This window comes from Macaca thibetana, chromosome 1 (assembly GCF_024542745.1).
Source record: "Macaca thibetana thibetana isolate TM-01 chromosome 1, ASM2454274v1, whole genome shotgun sequence".
NCBI lineage: Eukaryota > Metazoa > Chordata > Mammalia > Primates > Cercopithecidae > Macaca > Macaca thibetana.
The window spans coordinates 132,689,697-132,709,388 of NC_065578.1; the positions used below are offsets into that span (position 1 = coordinate 132,689,697).

General features: G+C 53.8%; 3 protein-coding genes across 4 annotated transcripts in view; 1 reads left to right on the forward strand and 2 right to left on the reverse strand.

The window, feature by feature from the left end:
• LOC126935658 (sodium/potassium-transporting ATPase subunit alpha-2) overlaps positions 1-19,692 on the forward strand; it is a 907,274-nt gene that overhangs the window by 854,133 nt on the left and 33,449 nt on the right. The gene's annotated exons all lie outside the window — the stretch shown is intronic.
• Positions 1-19,692, reverse strand: part of TAGLN2 (transgelin 2) — a 297,175-nt gene that overhangs the window by 180,435 nt on the left and 97,048 nt on the right. The window lies entirely within an intron of this gene.
• IGSF8 (immunoglobulin superfamily member 8) lies at positions 117-7,636 on the reverse strand. 2 transcript variants are annotated; one of them, XM_050757627.1, is made up of 7 exons: positions 7,169-7,460; positions 3,640-4,017; positions 2,488-2,949; positions 1,701-2,108; positions 1,058-1,471; positions 585-715; positions 117-385 (listed from the first exon to the last, which is right to left on the reverse strand). In XM_050757627.1, exons 1-6 carry the CDS (start codon positions 7,233-7,235, stop codon positions 600-602), a joined length of 1,845 nt encoding a protein of 614 aa, XP_050613584.1. In that variant the 5' UTR covers positions 7,236-7,460; the 3' UTR covers positions 117-385; positions 585-599. The 2 variants fall into 2 exon arrangements, 1 of the variants encoding a protein (XP_050613584.1); XR_007719289.1 differs by lacking the exon at positions 117-385 and adding an exon at positions 7,594-7,636 and having other exon boundaries at positions 587-715; positions 1,058-2,108; positions 7,169-7,280.

Below are 19,692 nucleotides of genomic sequence, written 5' to 3' on the forward strand. Positions count from 1 at the left end.
TTGTGGTGGGAAGAGAGGCCTGGGTCGTCCAGAATAGGTTGTCAACCCCCAACCACCTCCCTACTGTGCACCCTGAGCCTTTTACAGTCTCATGGTAGGGAAGACACAGCCAAGCCTGCTTTTTATAAAACCAGTTTATTCACCTTTTAGAAAAACTAATTCCAGGATGGGGAATGGCCTCCCTATAGGATCCCTGTGAGATCAAGAACAGAAGGCCAGAGGGAGGGGCTTGGGAGGGAAGGAGTGGGGAAGGGGAGGCATGTCTCCCATTCTGGGTAGTGGGAAGTCAAATAAATTAAAGGAAGAGTGGACAGAGGGAGAGGGTGTCCAGGCAACCAGAGGAGGGCTTGGAGCTGGGCCGGAAGACAGTCAACACCTGCAAGACCTGAAAAGGGCACCCAGTGTGAGCTAAGGACAGAGAGCCCTGCGTGGGGCTCCCTCGTGGCCTCCACCCCTTAACAGGGCCCTGTGGATCTGAGCTGCCTACTCCTCCTCCAGGTGGGGCCTGGGAGGGAGCAGCTTGGTTCAGGACTTGGTGGTGGGAAGCCCAGTGAAAACAAGGTTGGGGGGTTCTTTTCCCTCACCTGGGGAGTAAGAGATCACCGTTTTCGAAGCCTCTTCATGAAGCAGCAAGTGATGGTACCAAGGACAGTGGCACCAGTGACTAGGGCCACCCCTGTACCCACCAGCAGAGGCACCAACAGGGTGTCCAGGGCTGGGGGAGAGAGTATGACTGTTCAGAGAGGATGCCATCATCCTCCACCCATCACACTTGCCTCTACACGTTCCCCATCAAGTTCTCTGAACCCACCTTCTCCATTCACAGGCACCCCATCCCTGCCCACAGCCTGCCCTCTCAGCATGCAAGTCAGCATCAACCACAGAGGACCCCATGCAGGTGGGCACTGCAGGGCTGGAAGTTGGATTTTTTGAGACTTCATGTGACAGGATGTGGGGGAGAGAGATAGTAGCAGGAGGGTGAGAAGATGGGAAGGGAAGGCCAGCAGCAGGGGCCGGCAGGAAGGCAGAGCGAAGAGGGTGGAGGGGTGTCACTTACCATGCATGTAGGGGTAGACTGTAACAGGCCCTGAGCGGGCACTGCCCGCCTGGTACCAGCTGTAGTCAGCATGCTGCACCCAGGCGCTGGGGGCACAGTGGTACACGCCTTCATCCTCGGGCCCCAAGCTGTGCAGTCTCAGCCGATGGCTTCGGGGCCCCACCAGCTCTACGCTGACAGGGCCTCCTCCAGGCCGGACTCCCAGCTCTGCCACACCATCCTGGCCCACGCCACCCACCAGCTGGGCAGGGACAGAGCTGAGCTCTCCGTCCTCTGGTCGCTCCACCCACCAGCTGGCGGCCAGCCGCAGTCCTGGGGGGCCACCCCGCACAGAGATGTTGCACAGCAGGGAGGCAGTCTCCCCCCGGTACACTGTGCCTCCTGCTAGCCACGCCACGGCCTCCAGCACCACGCCTGCGGAACAAAGGACATGGGGTCAGAGGGTGCAGGGCCAGGGAGCATGGGGTCAGAGCTGCTGCCAAGCACCGCCGCGGGAAACTCAGGGTATTCCCACAATATTGGGAGAAGCGGAGCGTGAGGCTGTGGCATGCAAGCAGCTGATGGAGAGGGAGGGGGGCATGGAAACAGAAGGAAAAGGGGTTGACAATCCTCAAACCCTGTCCAGGGCCCAGCCCCCTCTCACCTTCCTCCCGCACGTGCACAGGGAGAGGCCGGGAACGGGCACTGGCTGCTTCACGAAGCCGGGTCCCAGACCCCCGAACATAGGCTTTGGCGAGGCAGCGGTAGGTGCCCGCATCACCAGGCCTGGCAGCCTCTAGCCGCAGCCGGTATGTTCTGGATGCCACCTTCTCCATGGCAATGTGTCGGCCCTCATAGCCAGGGCCCAGGCTGCCCACACCCTCTGTGTCCAGCTGGGCTACCAGGCGGCCAGGCCCAGGTGCCCCCGCAGGTGCCATCTCCCAACCTACAGAGTATGCAGCATGACGGCCTGCTGGGGGAAGCGCCCCTGACACATTGCACAGCAGTTCCAAGGGCTCCCCTGGGCCGATCCGACGTTCACCAGGCCCCACTGTTACTGCCAGCTGGCTGGCTGAAACACAGGAAGGGGAAGAGGTGTCATGGAGGCAGGAGGGGACACAGAGGCACCTGATTCCCAATTTTCTGTTTCCTCCTTGACAGCAGCAACTTCAAAACCTCCTGTCTGCCCCTCACTGGGTATGATCATCTTTCTACTTGGGGGCTTGAATCTCACCCCTCAGCCATGGGCCTCCTAGCTCTATACCCAATTTCTGAGCAGAGAAAACCCATCAAGGGCAGAGGGGAAAGAAATGCTAACAAGGCTGCTCACTCTGTGGAAGATGAGTTCCTTGGAGTCAGATGATAGCTCTCTGGTACCCCCTGCGGCCACAGCGCCCACCAGGATACTGTCCCTCCCAGCTCCCACAGTGGGATGTATAAGTGGTACTTACACAGTGTCTGCACGTCCACGTGGGCCAGGACAGCCCTTTTCTCTGCGATCTGGGCCCAGCTGCCATCAGGATCCTGAATCCACTCAGCGGCAGTGCAGTGGTAGGTGCCTGCGTCCCCTGCCTGGGCACCCCCTACTACCATGCGGTACCGATCGGTCCCTTCCTTGCCCAGACGAAGCTCCCCTGCAGCCAGTCGCTCAGCATAGGGAGCTCCGGCCTCCACGGCCAAGTCTGACCGGATTCCCACCACTTCCTGCAGAGTTGCTCGCCCAACTGGTGCCTCAGGCACAGATCGCCCAAAGGACACAGCCAGGTGTGTGTGCTGCTGTGTGCTTGTCCTCGCCAGGCAGCCCAGTGCCAGCTCCTGCCCCTCATGCACCATCAGGCGTGGGGGTGAGGTTGGGGCCTGGCGGCCTCGGGGCCCTGGGGGGGCAGCAGACACCTGGAGGGCATCTGGAAGAACTGGAGAGAACAGCTGGAGTGAGGGAGGGCTGGGAGCTGGCGGCCCTTGTTACTGTTTCCTGTGTACAGCCTATCTCCCTAAATAGACTGTGAGCTCTCAGAGGGCAAAGATTGCATGTTGTATTATTTCCTCTGTAACTCAGTGGTGCCAAGTGCAGTACTGGGCACAGCACAGGCACTCAATAAATACTTGTTGAATTTCATAGAACCAGCCCATGTTGGTTCTATGTTCGAGACTGACCCCTGTTTGAAATACTGAGAAAAGTGGTTCTGTCTTCCTTCTCAGAACACAAAGAAACTTAGTGAGAATGTCACACGGTCTCACTCCTTCCCTAACTCTACTCTCTTTGCCAGATCTGGGTCCTGTACTGTCCAGGAGTAGAGTCTATTCAACCCAATAGTCTTCCTCGTTCTTGGGAATGGAAAGGGGAATGGACAACTTAAGGACCCTTCTTCTCCCAGGAGGGGTCTTGATATGATAAGACAAGCACTGGCCTGGGTGAGGCAATCTGGGTTTGAGTCCCATATCAGTCACTGAGTTATTGGGCGACTTTGTGCAAGTCACTTAACCTCTTTGGGCCTCAAGTTCCTTGGCTACAAAACCTGAGGGGCAGTTAGATAGGTCACTTGTGGCTTTGACTTTCTGCCTTGAGAGGGTGTGTGGCCCCACCCCGTCCCAGGGCCCAGTACCTCTCAGCTCCACCTTGCCGCTGTAGCTGCCCAGGTAGCGGGTATCAGTGGAGGGGGTGTGGCACTCATAAATGCCAGCATCCTGGGCCTGCAGGCGGGCAATCTTGAGCACCACAGCATCACCTTGTAGGCGCTGCACCTGCACCTCACCCGCCACCACTCGGGACTTGAAGATAGCATAGGAGAACTGGGTATCCTTGGTACTGACAATGCCCAGTGCAGTATCTGGGGCCTCAGGCCTATACAGGAACCACTCGAAGTTCTGCTGGGCAGGTCCCTCGTAGCCGGTCACGTTGCAGGAGATGGAGACAGCTGTTCCAGTCACGCGGTACAAGGGCCCCTCGGGGACCAGCACCTCCCGGGCCCAGCATCCCATTCCTGTAGGGAAAGGCAGAAGAAGTTGGAGATGCCTGGTTCCCCATTCCATGCCCTCTGCCACCACAAGCACCATTCTTGATCTCTGCCTACAAAAGGAAAGGACACCTGGGGAAGATGGTCCACAGCTTGGACCCTGTTCTGAGAATAGGAAAGGGATGCTGTGATATAAGACACCTGGATCTCAAGAAGGTGGCACGGGCCCAGGATTGCCTTGGCACCTAGATGCATCCCATTTCTGGTGGACTAGAAGCAGAGCGCCTAGTACATCTGATTCCTGACCTAACCAGGCTTTGGTTCCAGCTAAACCTTGATCTGTCCCTGCCACTCACCCACCTCCATGTCTGCCATTCCTTCCTCAGTGCCTGGCCAGGGGAGCCTTCTGGCTGGGGGATGCTGAGACTACATGTCCCTCCCCTTTGCTTGAGGGGAGCTGGCAGTCTTGCTCAGAAGTGCTAGTTGGCTCAGCTGTGTCACCTGGACCAGACAATGGAGCCAGTGACCCTAGCTGGAAAGGGCACAGGCCCAGTCAGTTCTCACCACACAATGCCCTCCCCCCTCCAGCTGCGCCATGAGCTCACTGCTTCTCTCACCCCACAGGGCTGCCCAGGCAGCTGGGGCTTCTGGGGCAAGGTCCAGGCTCTGCTCTCGCCTTTGGGGCAGAAGATCCCCTCCTCCAGTGCCTGCCAACCTTCCTGGCTAGCCCAGCAGACACACAAGGCGCCTGCCCCAGTTCCTTAACAAAGCCTTCATTTGCATATGGTATGCATTCATTTACATATATGGCTTTCTTTCTGTAGGGAGGCATTAAATCCCAAGCTGCCCCTTCTCATCTCTCTCCCTTCAGAAAGGTCAAACCTCTCTTCTTCACCCTACTCCACCCCTATGCCCAACTCTACCCCAGCAGATACTCCTGGCAGACTTAGAGGGCTTAGCTCCTCCCTTCTCTCCTTCCATAGCTCCCACTAGATAAAATCGCAGAACCTCAGAATGTAAAGAGGGCTAGGCTACCCCTCCCCCCCTCCCCATTTTACAGATGAGAAAGGTAAGGCAGGAAAAGTATAATATCTTAGCCAAGATCATGCTGTCCCTAGATGGCTTCCACACCCTCCTCCAGAGGGGCAAAACCAGGGAGGAAAATGGGGAAACTCCAAGGCCAGGCCTGAAGGGACTGACCTCACCAACCAGAGTGTCACTTTTAGGCCTCCCAGGGGGATACCATGGACTTTCTGCAGAAGCTAGAGGAAAATGCCCAGGAGTCTGTAGTCAAACTCTACCCTCCAGCTTCTCTAGAATGGCTCCTCTGAACTTCCCCACCCCTGCTGCTGGGCTCCTAGCCCCTTCCTTTATCCTCTGGCTGAGTCACAGGGAGAACTCATGGTCTGTTGTTGTTAAGGGCACAGGCTGTCAATCAGGAAGTGAGATTCCAGCACCATCCCCATGCCCAGCTGTGTGGCATGGGATCCAGTCTCTTTCTGTCCTAGGCCTCGGTTTCCACACTGGAGGAGAACTAAGAGCTCCAGCTCTGACCATGCATGAGTGCGCATGTGACTCAGGAGAGCCCTGCCCCAGGCCAGGCAAGTTTCATAATCAGGGTGATGGTGGAGACGGCCAAGCTGACACCTTCCCTGACTGCCTCGGGGCAGACTGCTCAGAAGGCCCCCTCCCATCTTCCTGGCTCCACAACTGCTGATGCTTGGAGATCCCCATGGGAAAGTTACCTCCACAGCCTTAGGAAATCAGTTGCCACACAGCTCTCTCTCACCTCCTCTGTATTAGTTGCAGCGAGGAAAGGGAGAGCAAAGAGGCCTGCTTTGGAATCAGATCTGTGTTCAAATCCTAGCCCTAATACTCACTAAATGTGCTCTCTGGGGCAAGTTACTTCAATTTCCTCACTTGTGAAATGAATGTAAGTGCCCACAGGCAGTGGGTGCTCAGACATCTGTGTGCTCCTTTTTCAACCACAGGCCAGCACTTCCCCACCTCCCTGGGCTCCTCCCTGCTCCATGCTGCCCACTGGGGAAAACACAGCAAGTGCTAGGCAACCCAGGTCCCACAGAGCCTTCCTCTCTGTACATCCTCCTGCCACCTGCCCAGGGACCAAGGAGAGGACTCATCCTAGCCCTGCAGGGCCCAGGGACCTGCAGCAGGGGAAGGCTTTGCTTGGTGCCACTGTGGAGCCCTGGTCTAGAAACAGGCAGCTGGGGCTACCTTCAGCCTCTGCCTTGACAACAGCAGCTCTGAAGTCACCATCCCCACCTCCACGCTTCACTCTCATTTCAAGGGCTTCAGCCTCATCAACATCTGTACTGGCAGTTTCACTTCTCCACGCCATACTCTTCCCCAGACCACCTCCTACAGGCAGCCTTCCAGTTCAGGCCAAAAACAATTCCACTGTCATTACCCCCAGGCATCCATGCAAGATTAGCCCAGAACAACCCACCATGAACACCCACCACAGCAGGCACAAGGTGCTTTGAGATCCCAGGATCAGTCTCCATGGAACCTGGTTTCTCCTGAGGCAAGGAAGCTGGAACTAAGCGGGTGTGAAAACTGATGGGTGGCTGCAGAGCCAAGTGCCATTTGGGAGAGAGGAAGAAGGGCAAAGAGGGACCCAACCTGGGGTGGAGATGGGGGTGAGAGAGAGAACTGCCCCCAGTTGATGAAGTGTGTGGAGCGCAATTGGGAGAGACTTACTTCAAAGATCGTGGGCAGAACTGGCCTCTGGGCCTCCAGCCAACTCTAGGGCAATTATGAAGCTGGGCAGGCACTGCCCACGCAGGGCGGGCACCCAAGGCCAGGCCTGGAGCTGAGTGTGGGGCAGAAAGGAGTCGCAGCATTTGGTGCAGCGACCCCAGGACGTGGGTATGCTAGCTGAGAAGTGGGGCCTGCCCCAGGAGGCCAAGCAGTGCCTGGGGCAGCACTTTAGTGGGTCCTCCCTGTGCCCCACTCCCTGACTTAGAGCTGGGGAGCCTGCACTCTTCCCAAGACTGGCTCGGCGGGCAGCCACAAAGCGCAGCTGGCCGCCGACCCCGGGGAGGCTGGAGGTACCCCTGACGGAGGAGGATGTGAGGAGCCCCGAAATGCTCGGGAGGTGCTGGGTGGCAGGCACCTGCCCGGCGGGGCCGGGAACCGGAACGGGAGCCTGACTTACCTAGCATTAGCAGCAGCAGCAGCAGCGGCGGCGACGGCGGCAGCAGCGTGGGCCTGAGGGCGCCCATCCTGCGCGGCCAGCTCTGGGGAGGCTCCGGGGGATGGCGCGGGTTCTGGGGGCCCGGTGGGGTGGGGGGCGCATGCCCAGGTGGGGGGCAGGAAGCTGGGCAGCGAGGCGTGGGTGCGCCGAGCGAGCTGAGCTGGAGCTGCCGAATCCCCTCCCTCCGCCCCTCCCGTTGCTTTCCCTCCAGCCCTCGGCAGTTCTGAGACCATTCTAGCCCCAGCCCGCCCCGGCACCGCCCCTTCCTCCGCCCCGTCTAAGCCCGCCCCGCCCCGGACCCAGCCCTGGCCCGGCCCGCCCCACCCCGCCAGACAGTTCTTTGCTCCGCACTTGGCCCCGGCCCTGCCCTGACCCTCGAAACTCACCTTTGCTTCGCACCGAGTCCCAGCCCCGCCCCGGTCCCGCCCCTCCCCGCCCCTCCCCGCCCCTCCCCGCCCCTCCCCTCCCCGTCCCGTCCCGCAAGACTCCAGCCCTGGCTCCGCCCCGGGTCTCGGCCCAGCCCCAGTTCCGGCCCCTCCCTCGCCCCGCCCCACCAGGACTACAGTAGGACTACAATCTCGGCTCCGCCCCGGGACCCGGCCCCGCCCCAGTCCCAAGCCCCACCCCTTCCCAGTCCCCCCAGGGCTAACGTCAGCCTCCAAACCTGACTCCGCCATGGACCCCGGCCTCGCCCCGCCCCTGGCCCTGGCTCCGCCCGAGGCCCCGGCAAGAGTGAGCTAATTGCACCTCGGCGCATCGAAATTCCCACCCACCCTCGTACAGAGCGCACCCCACCCCGCACCTGCCAGCCTTTCCTGGAGAATTGGGTGCAGGGGCCCTGGGATTGGCTGTGGCCACGCATTTAGAATTCAGTTATTTTCTCTGAGCCATAGTCCTCGCTGCAAACCCTGTTGAAGTAGGGGTTGGCAGAACCCAGGAGTTCCTAAAGGCGAAGGGTTTGAGCTGAAGGGCGCTTCCAGGATCCACAAGGTCACTGGAGACCTGGTTTTCACCCCCTCAGAGGGCAAAACCAAAAGAAAAATGGATTGGGAGAGGCGGCCGTCCATGTGACGTCATTTCTGGGTTGGGTGATCCTAGCCCAGTTGTTTAACCTCCTTCAACTTCAGTTTTCTCCTCTGCAAATTGAATTGAGGTTGATCACACCACCCAAAGGGGATGATAGGTAATGTACATAAAGTGTTTGGCACAGGAAACTAACACGAAATGGGAGATAACGAAGGATTATTTTGTTTTAGTTTTTGAATTATTATTTGAACTGCTTCCTAAGAGGCTTAATTTAGACCTAGTTTAGACCTGGCGTTTAGGTGAAGGAGTGTCTATGTTCAGTGACAGTGGGAAGAGATGAACATTGTTCTGGGAAGAGTGGGGCTTGCCCTGGAGGTGGGAGAATGGAGGAGGCACCCTTCCCAGGTGTTCTGTCTCTTCCTGAACTGTAAAGATGGGGAGTGGGGACGGGCAGGAAGGATGAGACCAAAATGGGGAGAAGAGATGGCCAGGTCTGCAAAGCCAAGGCTGTCAGAGTGGCTGTCAGTGGGAGGTGATCCCAGAGCCCATTTACCACCCTTTACCCTCCAACACCCTCCCTCTCCCCTCTTCCCTCCCACTCACTCACCCCCCCTTTACAGAAGAGGAAACTGAGGCCCAGAGAGGGTAAGTGGCACAGGCCAGACCAGACCTTCCTTGACATTGTATTCCTCAAGCGTGGCAGAGTGCCTGACTCTGAGAAGACGCTCATGGGGTTGCCAGTAGAAGCCACATTGAGGAACCCTGGAGAAGCCAGAGAAACTGAGGCCAAATGTTTGGGGCCTTGAAGGGAGATCAGAGGTCCAGCCCTCACCTCCCAGGACTGCCAGCACTGGCCCATGAACAGGGTAGTAGGGTGCCTTTTATTCCCGCTTTGAAATATCCACAGCCTGGTTGCTCCGGAGCCTCATCATCTAAATCCATCCACAGGCATATGAGCTATGTGAAAACTGAAACGCATAGGGAAGCTTTTGGATGAACACGTCTCTCCCTTTATAATGGATTTAATCATCGAGTGGATTGAATGCCTTCATGATGCTTGAGGGATGAAAGACGTTACCAATTGTAATAATGACATGTCATTTATGAAATGCTTACACAAGAAGGCCCTTTTGGATATTCGTCCTAGTCCTTATAGCATATTTTGCAAGGCAGTGTCATTTAACAGAAGAGAAACTTGAGGTTAGACAGGTTAAGTATCTCGCCCAAGGCCACACAGTTTTTAAGTGGCTAAGGGGTGACTTGAGCCCAGGTTTGTCTATCCCCAAAGCCCCAAATCTTCCTACACCTCACTGTCCCTCCTCCCAAGCCTCTCCACCCTGTAAACTCAGTCATTCAACAAATATTGATTGGGCCAGGCCTGGTACTGGGTACTGGAGATGCCGTGGTAAACAAGGCAGGCCTGCACCCCTGCCCTCAGGGAACATAGTTCTGTATGTTAGGGATACATTTCATAAACAAGTCATAACCAACCCCCGGTATAAGCATGATGAGAGAAGTCTTCAGGGAGGTGAGATATCCTCTCTTACCCCGCGGCCTGGGACGGGGAAGGAGCTGGGGCAGGCTGGCGTTGAGAGCTGGGTTGGTGTCTCCCTCCAAAGGGGATAAGGCCCAAGGAGAGAGCAGTGTCTTCAGCAGGCCCCTCCCCAGACTCCGGGTTCCAGCGGCGGCCAGCAGGGGGAGCCCACAGCCCAGGCCTGACGGACCCCTCAGCTGCTTATGTAACTGGGAAAGCTGGGGGAGGAGAACAAACCCCAGGCACGAGGCACGTCACACACACGGACACATGTCCCCACTGTAATGGAGCGGGGATCATACAGAAAGACGGCTCCCAGAAACACACCCCCACAGAGCCATGCGCAAACACATACAAGCTGCAAAAACAAGGATGCATGGTGTAGATTGGAGAGCACTCATCTCATCCATTAAAAACACACACAGGCCTCCCAGCACCTAGGCTGGTGCCCTAGGGTGGGGTGAGCAGAGAAAGGAGGAAGGAAGCCCTTCCGTGAGTTTCCAGGCCAGACTGAGACACGGAGGAGGGAGCCTGGGTTTGCAGAGAGACCTGGGCAGGCATGCAGTAGTGACCGTGAGGGACTCTGATGCCCGGCTGGGCTGTGTTGTCATTGCCATCACCAGCTTCCCACCTGCCCTCCATATACCACCCCAGGCATGGGCCTGCATCTGACACCGGTCCTGCTTCACATGAAACAGGTCTCATTTCACCTCGAGATGACAAGGCACCAAGGTGGCACTGAGGTGTCATGAGTGTTGTTAAAGATAATTGAGACCCACACTTTGCCCAAAAGCAGTTTATAATCCAGCTGATACGTGACACACTGCAGTCACAACCAAGGAGACAGCTCTCAGAGAGGAGCACGTTCAAAGACAGGACCATTCACATATGCGGGCCTGTGTCAGGCACTAAATGTGATCTCATCTATCCTCATGTGCTATTATTATCCCTGTGAGAAAACTGAGGCACAGAAAAGTTAAGAAACTTGTCCAAGGTTAATGGATTAGTTACTGTCCACACAGGGATTCGAAACTTGGATCGCCTCACTGTGGAGCCTGTGCTTCTAACTCCTGTTATGTTGCTGCTTAAAGACAAATGTCACTAGGGACACAGTTAAATATGAGTTTAGCACACATGACTATATACCAAGCTGTAGACACAGATACTGCCATGGGGACAAAGTGACAACTATATCAAATCCATAAGCACACATGCTCATCAGACAGTCAGACATATAGAAATGGCACAAGCATACACATAGAACTCAGCTCTCTCTCTTTTAAATGTGTATCAACCCTAGCTTTGTTGGGAGCTAAGGATCACACACAAGAATGTCCTGTGATTTGTGTGTGTTTATAAAGCGATGGCCCATACTGCCCTGATGAGCTATATTTTCCCACCCTCCCAGAAGGGAAAATTCTCTTTGCTGAGTTGCTGAGAGGCTCAAGCAGGGTCAGAGACAGAAGTAGTGCAAAAACCTACCCTCGCCCTGATAACAAACTCATTCAGAGACACACTGAAACAGAAGTGCACATACAAAGATAAACACAGAGACAATATGCACACCCAAACACCAAATACAGAACCACAAAGCCATCTCCCCCCCTGACACACACACATACACACACACACACACACATACACTTGCATTCCGCCCTCTCCCTCCCTGCTTTTCTCCCTGAGCCAGGCGTCTGCATCTTCATGGTGGAGTGTGTGTGTGTTTGTGTGTATGTGTGTGTATGCATGTCTACTCTCTGAGCCCTCCTCTTGCCCTGGCTAAGCCCATACTCCTGCCCCCATTCTTAAACCCTGTGCCAAGGGGAGCAGCACAGCTGTTCAAGAATAGCAGAGCCACGATGCCACTGGGGCTTTGGCACGCCCTGGCCCTGACTTCTGAGGGGGCCTTGCCATTTCTGAACCAAGGATTCTTGCCAGCTGCCACCCACGCTCGAATGCCATGCATGGATTCCTTGGAACTGGAATCCCCTCGGTCTCCCTCCTGACCTCCTGACAAGTTATTTGTTCCCCAGTCCCATCGGGTGGGTGCCTGGGAGCCTGGGCTCCGCCCCAGATGCTCACCCATCCCACTTCTCCATTCCCAGTCTGCTAAGAGGGAACTGACAACTCAGATATGTCTGGAGGGTAGCGTGGGACTGAAGCAATCCCCACTGTGTGATATTACTTCTTCTCTAACTGAGCAGCCTAGGGTGGGGTGGGGGTCAGCCAAGGGCAGGAGATGGCAGGGGTTTGGTTAGACAGAGGTTTGTGGGCTGAGTGTTGTAGATGAGGCTCAGGGGGCAGGAGGCGGGTAGCACCAGGTGGCTGCCAGTCATTTACGAGTTTGTCTCCACCCAGCTGTGAGTGGGGTGAGAAGGGAACAACAATTGCTAATACCTACAGAGCATCTACTTCATGTTGGGCACCATTGCACACACTCTGCGCACATTCATTCATTCAGCTTTCGCAACAACCCCATGAGGTGAATACTACGAGTATCTCTATTTTACAGTTGGGAGACAGAAGCACAGAAAGCTCATATAATTTACCTGAGGTCACACAGCTAGCAAATGGTAGCACCCAGATGCAAACGCAAGCTATCTGACTCCCAAACTTCAGTTTCCCAAACATTCTTCTTCCCTTCTTCCTCCTGTTTCCCTAGCCTGCCCACATTTGCTGAGTGACCGAGGAAGTGAGGACACACCAAGTGACACATTGATACATACATACAATTCAGGCACACACATGCATATCTGGTGCCTATGCAACCTTCTGAAATAACTTTTGCCACTACACAGCTCCAGCTTCCAGCACATAGTGAGTGTTCAATAAATATGTGTTGAATGGATGAATGCAGAACTGAAGGCCCAGGGAACAATGAGCGTTGTGTGTGTGGTGGTATGGGGAAAGAGGGAGGGGAAAGGAGGGATTTCTCACACACACACACACACACACACACACACACACACACACACACACACACGGCCCTCTGCTGCGAATAATGTCAAAGACTCACTTCTAACTCTGGGGTCCCAGTCCTTCACAGCTACCTGGGTGGGGAAAGAGCAATGTAACCAGGCTTTACAGGATTCTCTGAAGACAGGGGATGCAGAGAGAGCTCTGGAAGAGGACTTGAGGCACACAGCCACCTGGGCCTTCCAGCCAGGCACAGCTCCTCCTGTGTTTTCACCTCTCCCTGCCCCATGCCTGCCACGCTGCACTGCAGGCTCTCCCCTGGCTCCCTCGGGACAGTCCCGGCTTCCTCCGCTTGTCCACCTGGACTCTCCAGGAACCCGGCACCCCTTGGCTATTTTGGCCGAAGAGTAGACAATTCTCCTTTTCCCTGTTCCAACTGAAACAAGGGTGGAATTTTTCCAAAGGCTCTCTATTAGGAAAGTGAAGGGAAAACAAAGCCAGAAATACTCTGCAAAAACAAAGAAACAGATGGAACAGTGGGGGTGACCGAGCTGGCCATGGGAAAGAGTGGGGGCCTAGAGTTTTGATGCTAGCGCGACCCACCCCCTTGCTCCCACTGCACCCTGTTCTCAGCTCCTTGGTAGAGTTTCCCACTCTGCATTGTAATTACAGGGCTTGTTTATATCTGCCTCTCCATCCTGGCTGTGAGCTTCTCAAGGCTACTGTTAACTCTTTTTTGCCCTTCCCCAAAGCCTACAGAGTCTCCTGGCAAGGAGTAGAAGCTCAGTAGACATTTGCTGAGTGACTGAGGGAGTGAGAACACACCGAGTGACAAGAGAGGGAATCTGGGCCCTTCCTCTCTGGTGGTCATGTCGCCTCCACAGTGCGCACTGTTATTTCCTCTGGAGTCCATCGTACACTAGTCACTTCCATCTACAACTGATAGAAAGTTCCTCCTCTTATTTCAGAACCTGAACCTTCCATCCCTAGGCAAACAACCCAAGCTGGCTTCCCAAGCAGCCTAGGAAGGGCTGAGTTCTGTCCTGTAGGAAGGGAAGGGTGCTGGAGATCAGATCAAGCTGAAAAAGAAATTACAGTCTGAAGGCCAGGACATTGGAAATCAAGAGCACAAAATAATTGCTAACCTTCACTGGGCATTGTAATTCTCAAAATGACTCTATAAGTTAGAGCTGTTAAAAAAAATTGAAGCTCAGAGAAGCTAAAACATTTGTCCAAGCCAGGCACAGTGGCTCACACCTGTAATCCCAGTACTTTGGGAGGCCAAGGCCGGAAGATCGCTTGAGCCAGGTGTTCAAGACCAGTCTGGGCAACAAAGCAAGACCCTGTCACTACTAAAAATTTTAAAAAAAGAAAAAGAAAAAAGAAAAAAAACTAGCCAGGCATGGTGGGCATCAACTGTAGTCCCAGCTACTCAAGAGGCTGAGGCAAGAGGATTGCGTGAGCCTAGGAAGGTGAGGCTGCAGTAAGCCACAGTTGCACCGCTACACTCCAGCCTGGGCAACACAGCAAGACTCCATCTCAAAAAAAAAAAAAATGTGTCCAATTAGTGGTAGACCTAGGATTTCTTCTCCAGGCATTCTGACTCCACGGCACCAGTCCTCAGCCATGTTGCGGGCTGCATCTGTACCATACAAATTATTGTCCTCAGAAGGAGCTGGGAGATGACAAAGGTGTAGAGGTCCAACCAGCCAGCAGGGCAGGGTGACAGGGAATCCACTTGGTACTGAGGCCCTGAGCACTGGCATGAAGGATCCCAGCTCCTGAACTAGATAGCCCTGGGGACAGGGGACCGGCCAGAACAAACCTGGAAATCAGGGGATGAGCCAGGTTACCAATCAGCAGCTCAGGCGTAAGAAAGAAAGCTTCTGTGTTTTCAATTAAGTGAAAAGCTTGGGGGCTGGGATTTCAGAAGCAGACAGCACAGACCTGGATTTGCCAGCTGTGTAGCCTGAATCCCGTTACTCACTTTCTCTAGCTTCAGTGTCATCGTCTGTAAAGTGAGAATTACTAGAGTGCTCATCTCATTATTTTTCGAGGATTGTTGTGAAGATGAAATGAAAACATATGTATCATGATGCCCCATTATGATCAAAGCTAGGGCCCACAGGCAGAGTGGGACCAGTGACAAAGGAGAGGAGACTTCTAAATGGGTCTCTACTGTTCACTGGCTTTCCCCATCCGCTGTCTCAGTTTGCCCAGTCTTCTTTCCCCTTCCAGCTCCCACAATCCCCTTGGGAGAGGGTAACCTACAGCCTGCCTCAGCTTCCTCACCACACTCCTCAACCCTCCACAGGTTATATCCAAACTTGACCTGACATGGAAATGGTTTTCCCAAAGGACACACCAGTGACCTCTGAGTTGACCAAAAAAAAAAAAAAGTGACCAGCTTTCCTTTCCCCTTGGCGTCTGAAATCTGAAACTGTTAGTTTTTTGCCCCTTAAAACTTGTTCCTCTCTCAGCTTCCTGGCCCCTCTACTCAGCCTAATTCTCCATCTCTCTGTCTTCTCTACCTTGCCATCTCCCAGATCCTCTTCCTCTACCGTAGGTGTTACTATCCAGGATCATCCAGGATCCACAGACTTCTGTCCTCTAGCTCCCCTGTCTGGGCCATCTCCTCTGCTCTCCTGGCTCAATGTTCATCTCCATGCGGGGATTCTTATGGCCCATGCCCTCTCCCAAGCTCCAGTCCCCATTTCTGTCACCCACTGAGTGCCTTCATCTGAAGCCCTGCCTGGAGCACCTCAACCTTCATATGCCCCTAAGCAAACTTGCGGCTTATTTCCCAATCTCCTTCCTCCCCTACCCTTATTTTAGTTAACTTTGCACCAAAGTCCTCACCACCCCCACCATCTCCAACTGCTGCCTTCCTTACCCTGATGTCCAATCAGCTGCCAAATACTGAAATTCTACCTCCCAAACATCTTTTTCATCCATCTCTGTCACCTCTCTGTCTTGCTCCAGACCGTCACCACCTATAGCCCCCATCAGTCTCTCCCTTCCAACCCAACACCCTGTCCACGTACAGGCGCACACCCTGCCATCAAATGAGCCTTCCTAGAACACAATTTCAATGAGATTACTCCCCCGCTCAAAAACTTTAAGTGGCTCCATATTGTTTATAGCAATATTTCTCAAACTTGCTTGGTGGTAGGAATACAGATTCCCACTCTCCACGCCCACCCTCATGAATCAGAATCTTGAAGAAATGTCCCTGTTCTTTTATAGTTTTAACAAGCACCCAGGTGATTCTTATCATCAGAGCCTTTTTAGGAAACACTAGCAATTAGAATGGCAATTATTCCGGCATTCAAGGCCCTCCATGAAATGGCTCCAGCATCTATTTCCAGTATTACCATCCATATTTCTTCCTTGTGCCCTGAGTGCTTCCACTCTCTGTGCCCGTGCTCACATTGTTCCTTCTCCTTTATCTCTCTAAGTCAGATCCTACCTATCTGTCCAGGCCCAACTAGAATGCCACCTCCTCCATGAAGACCTTTCTGATTCTTCCAACGGAGAACCATCTCCCCCTTCTCTGGGCTCCCACCACCCTCTAAAATGCAATGGTGAGCAACCAGCAGCCAGCAATACCTGGCTCAACGCAGATGCACAAGAGTTGGCACTTTTTCTTTCCCTTTATCTTCTAGAGCACTCCTCACTGTTGCCACTGCATCCAGACGGTTCTGGTCATTTACTCCTGGGGACAAGAACCCAAAGGAGAAGCTTCAGTGAGTCCTTACAGCATGGAAGTTAAATGTGCAGGCTTTGGAAACAAAGTAACTAGGTTTGAACCCCAGCCCCCCTACTTGGGTAAGCTTAGGATCTATGTGCCTCAGTTTTCCCATCTGTAAAATAGAGTTTTGAGGACTAAGGTAAGTACTACATGTTGTCTTCATTAGTTCTGGAGTCTGGGAAGTCCAAGATCCAGGTGCTGGCAGATCCAGTATCTGATGAGGGGTCCCTTCCTGGTTTGCAGATAGCCACCTTCTTGCTGTGTCCCCACATGGTGGCGAGCAGAGAGAGGAAGCAAGCTCTCTCACGCTTCCTCTAAAACAGCACTAATCCCACCCTCATGACCTAATTATCTCCCAAGTGCCCCACCTCCTAATACCATCACAGCAGAGGTTCAATCTGTAAATTCTGGGGAGACGCAAACGTGCAATCTACAATAAGTGTTCACTAACTTAGCTATGACGAGCTACAAATCTTAGGGACAGTCTAGCTCAGTGGTTCTCAGATCTGCCTGTTGATTCATCTGGGGAGTAAAAAAAATACTCATGTGGCTGGGCGCAGTGGCTCACGCCTGTAATCCCAGAACTTTGGGAGGCCAAAGTGGGTAGATCATGGGGTCCGGAGTTCGAGACCAGCCTGGCCAACATGGTGAAACCCTGTCTCTACTAAAAATACAAAAATTAGCCAGGTGTGGTGGTGCATGCCTGTAATCCCAGCTACTCAGGAGGCTGAGGCAGCAGAGTCACTTGAACCTGGGAGGCAGAGCTTGCAGTGAGCCAAGATTGTGCCATTGCACTCCAGCCTGGGTGACAGAGTGAGACTCTGTCTCAAAAAACAAAACAAAACAAAACGCTGATGCCTAAGCCCCACCTTAGATCAATTAAAAACATGGTACCTGAAGATGAGGCCTGGACATGGGATGTTAGCATGCAGCTAAGGGTGAGAATCCTTAGCTAGTCCAACCCTCCACCCCCTACTTTATTGACGATAGGTAAAGGACTTACTCAAGTGCACACAGCTGGTTAATGGTAGAGCAAGTCCCACACTGAAAGTCTCTGCCCTCCCTCTAGTCTAATCCCCAGTGATTTCCAATACGATTTCCAATATGCCATTGCCCAGCCTTTGCTCCCGCGTCATTGGATTGGGAGAATCATCTAGGCAGGAGGCAGAGCCAGGCCCACTCAACCTCACTCAGCAAAAATAGAGGTAAAGAAGTGGGAAAAGTTTGAGGAAATGGAAGTGGGGAGTCCCTGAGGACTATGAGCTTGGGAGGACAAGGTCGAGAATGGGTAGGGGGATCTAGTGACTAAATGGCATGAGATTCTGAGGGAAAGGACAATGAGGGTAGGGACCTTGTTTGCCTTGATTGCAAGTGTCTTTCTAGTGCCTTGCACAGAATATAGCATATAGTACGTGCTCAACAAATGCTTGTTGAATGTCTAAATGATGCAATAGCATCAAAAAGCACATGTTCTGTTTATTAAGTCACCCAGAGGGCACTCACATTCCTCAAGGGGGCAGTGGTGAGAACATCCAGACAGCAGCACAAAAGTACAAGAATCTTGGACTTTCAGAGACACTGAGGTGCAGAGGAGGCCAAGCTCCCTGAAATTCCAAGGAGAAGCTGCTATGGGAGGCAGTGGCCCTGTGTGCCAGATGTTTGCAGGGCATCCTGAACTCTCTGAGCATACAGAATGCCACAGGGGACAGGCAGATAAACCGAGCTGTATCCTGGGCCAAGTGGAGGGGGCCTGGTAAGGGGAGAAGGAGGTGGGAAGAAGGAGGCTGGGGGCCAAGCCAGCTGCCTCTTGATAGGGGAAGCGGGGAGGCGGGGTGCTCTGGGCCAGTGGCTGGGTCAGATCTCTGGCCAAAGCAAACCTGCCTCAGGGGGCTGGGGGGCCCCTCCCTCCCTGCCCAGATGGAATCAAAGGCTAACAGGACCCCTTGAGGGTCCAGCTGTGACCCTTGCTCCTCACACTCAGCAGGGCCCATTAACCCTGTCCTCCCCGTATCCTCAACACACTTTTCCCAGCCCAAAGAATCTTTGCAAACAGACTCCCCTGGTGTTTGCTGATCAGATACCAGCCAAGAGATGTCAGGTTTTCCCAGTCTCACCACCAGCCCTGCCTTTCTCCCCTAAAGATACCCAGACCCTGTCCCACCTCTCACAGTGGCGCTCTGTAAGAAACCAAGGTAGTCTTTGCTCAAACCTGAGCCCTTCCTTTTTCCCATGCCAAGAGTTAAAGAGATCCGACTCATTTCTAGGAGTCATAATAATAAACAAAATAAGAGCACTTGCTTCCATGCTAACAAACAAGATAGGAGAACCTACCCCCTTGGATCTCCTTCTGAACCCAGGTCTCCAACTGATGGTTCTTACACAGGTACAACCTGCAGGTAACTCCTGCTGTTTACCTGAGCTGAGCTGTGCGCTGAGGAGGAAGTAGCCTGGAATTTGGGGATCATCAGAACTGGAGAGGGACCTCAGAGATTTTCTTTTTTTTTTTTTTTTCTTTGAGACAGAGTCTTGCTCTGTCACCCACGCCGGAGTGCAATGGCGTGACCTTGGCTCACTGCAACCTCCACCTCCCAGGTTCAAGCAATTCTCCTGCCTCAGCCTCCCGAGTAGCTGGGACTGCAGGGGCCTGCCACCACGCCTGGCTAATTTTGTGTGTGTGTGTGTGTGTATTTTTAGTAGAGACGGGGTTTCACGTGTTAGCCAGGATGGTGTCAATCTCCTGACCTCATGCCTCTCAAAGTGCTGGGATTACTCACAGATTTTCTAATCCCTTGTCATTCAGATGAAGATGCCAAGGTCAGAGTAGAGAAGCCTCTTGTCCAACATCACACAGGTGGTTAGTGGCTTCAGCAGGACTAGTCTCAGCTGACTTGACTTTCAGGCAAGCGCCCATTGCATTGGACCACGGTGGGGACCGTGAGAGGGCAGGAGGGAAAGCAGACACAGAATAGCTCAGGGCCTTCATGCTCCTGGGAAGGGTTGACACCGGCCCCCTGGGCCACACCATGGGTTCTTTACTTTTTCTCCCTTGGGACTTCCACCTGAGGAAGGCACAGGCAGAACACAACGTGGAGCTATCTGAATCCAGAGAGAAGGAAGGAGAAAAGGAGGTGGGAATTCAGCACAGGCAGAGACTGGGGAAAATGCTTCTGGGTGCTTTTTCATCCTCTTTTTCTAAATTCTATACAGTGTGGTTTTAACAATAAAGAGGATAATAAAAATACTCTAGGGGAGAGATTAAAA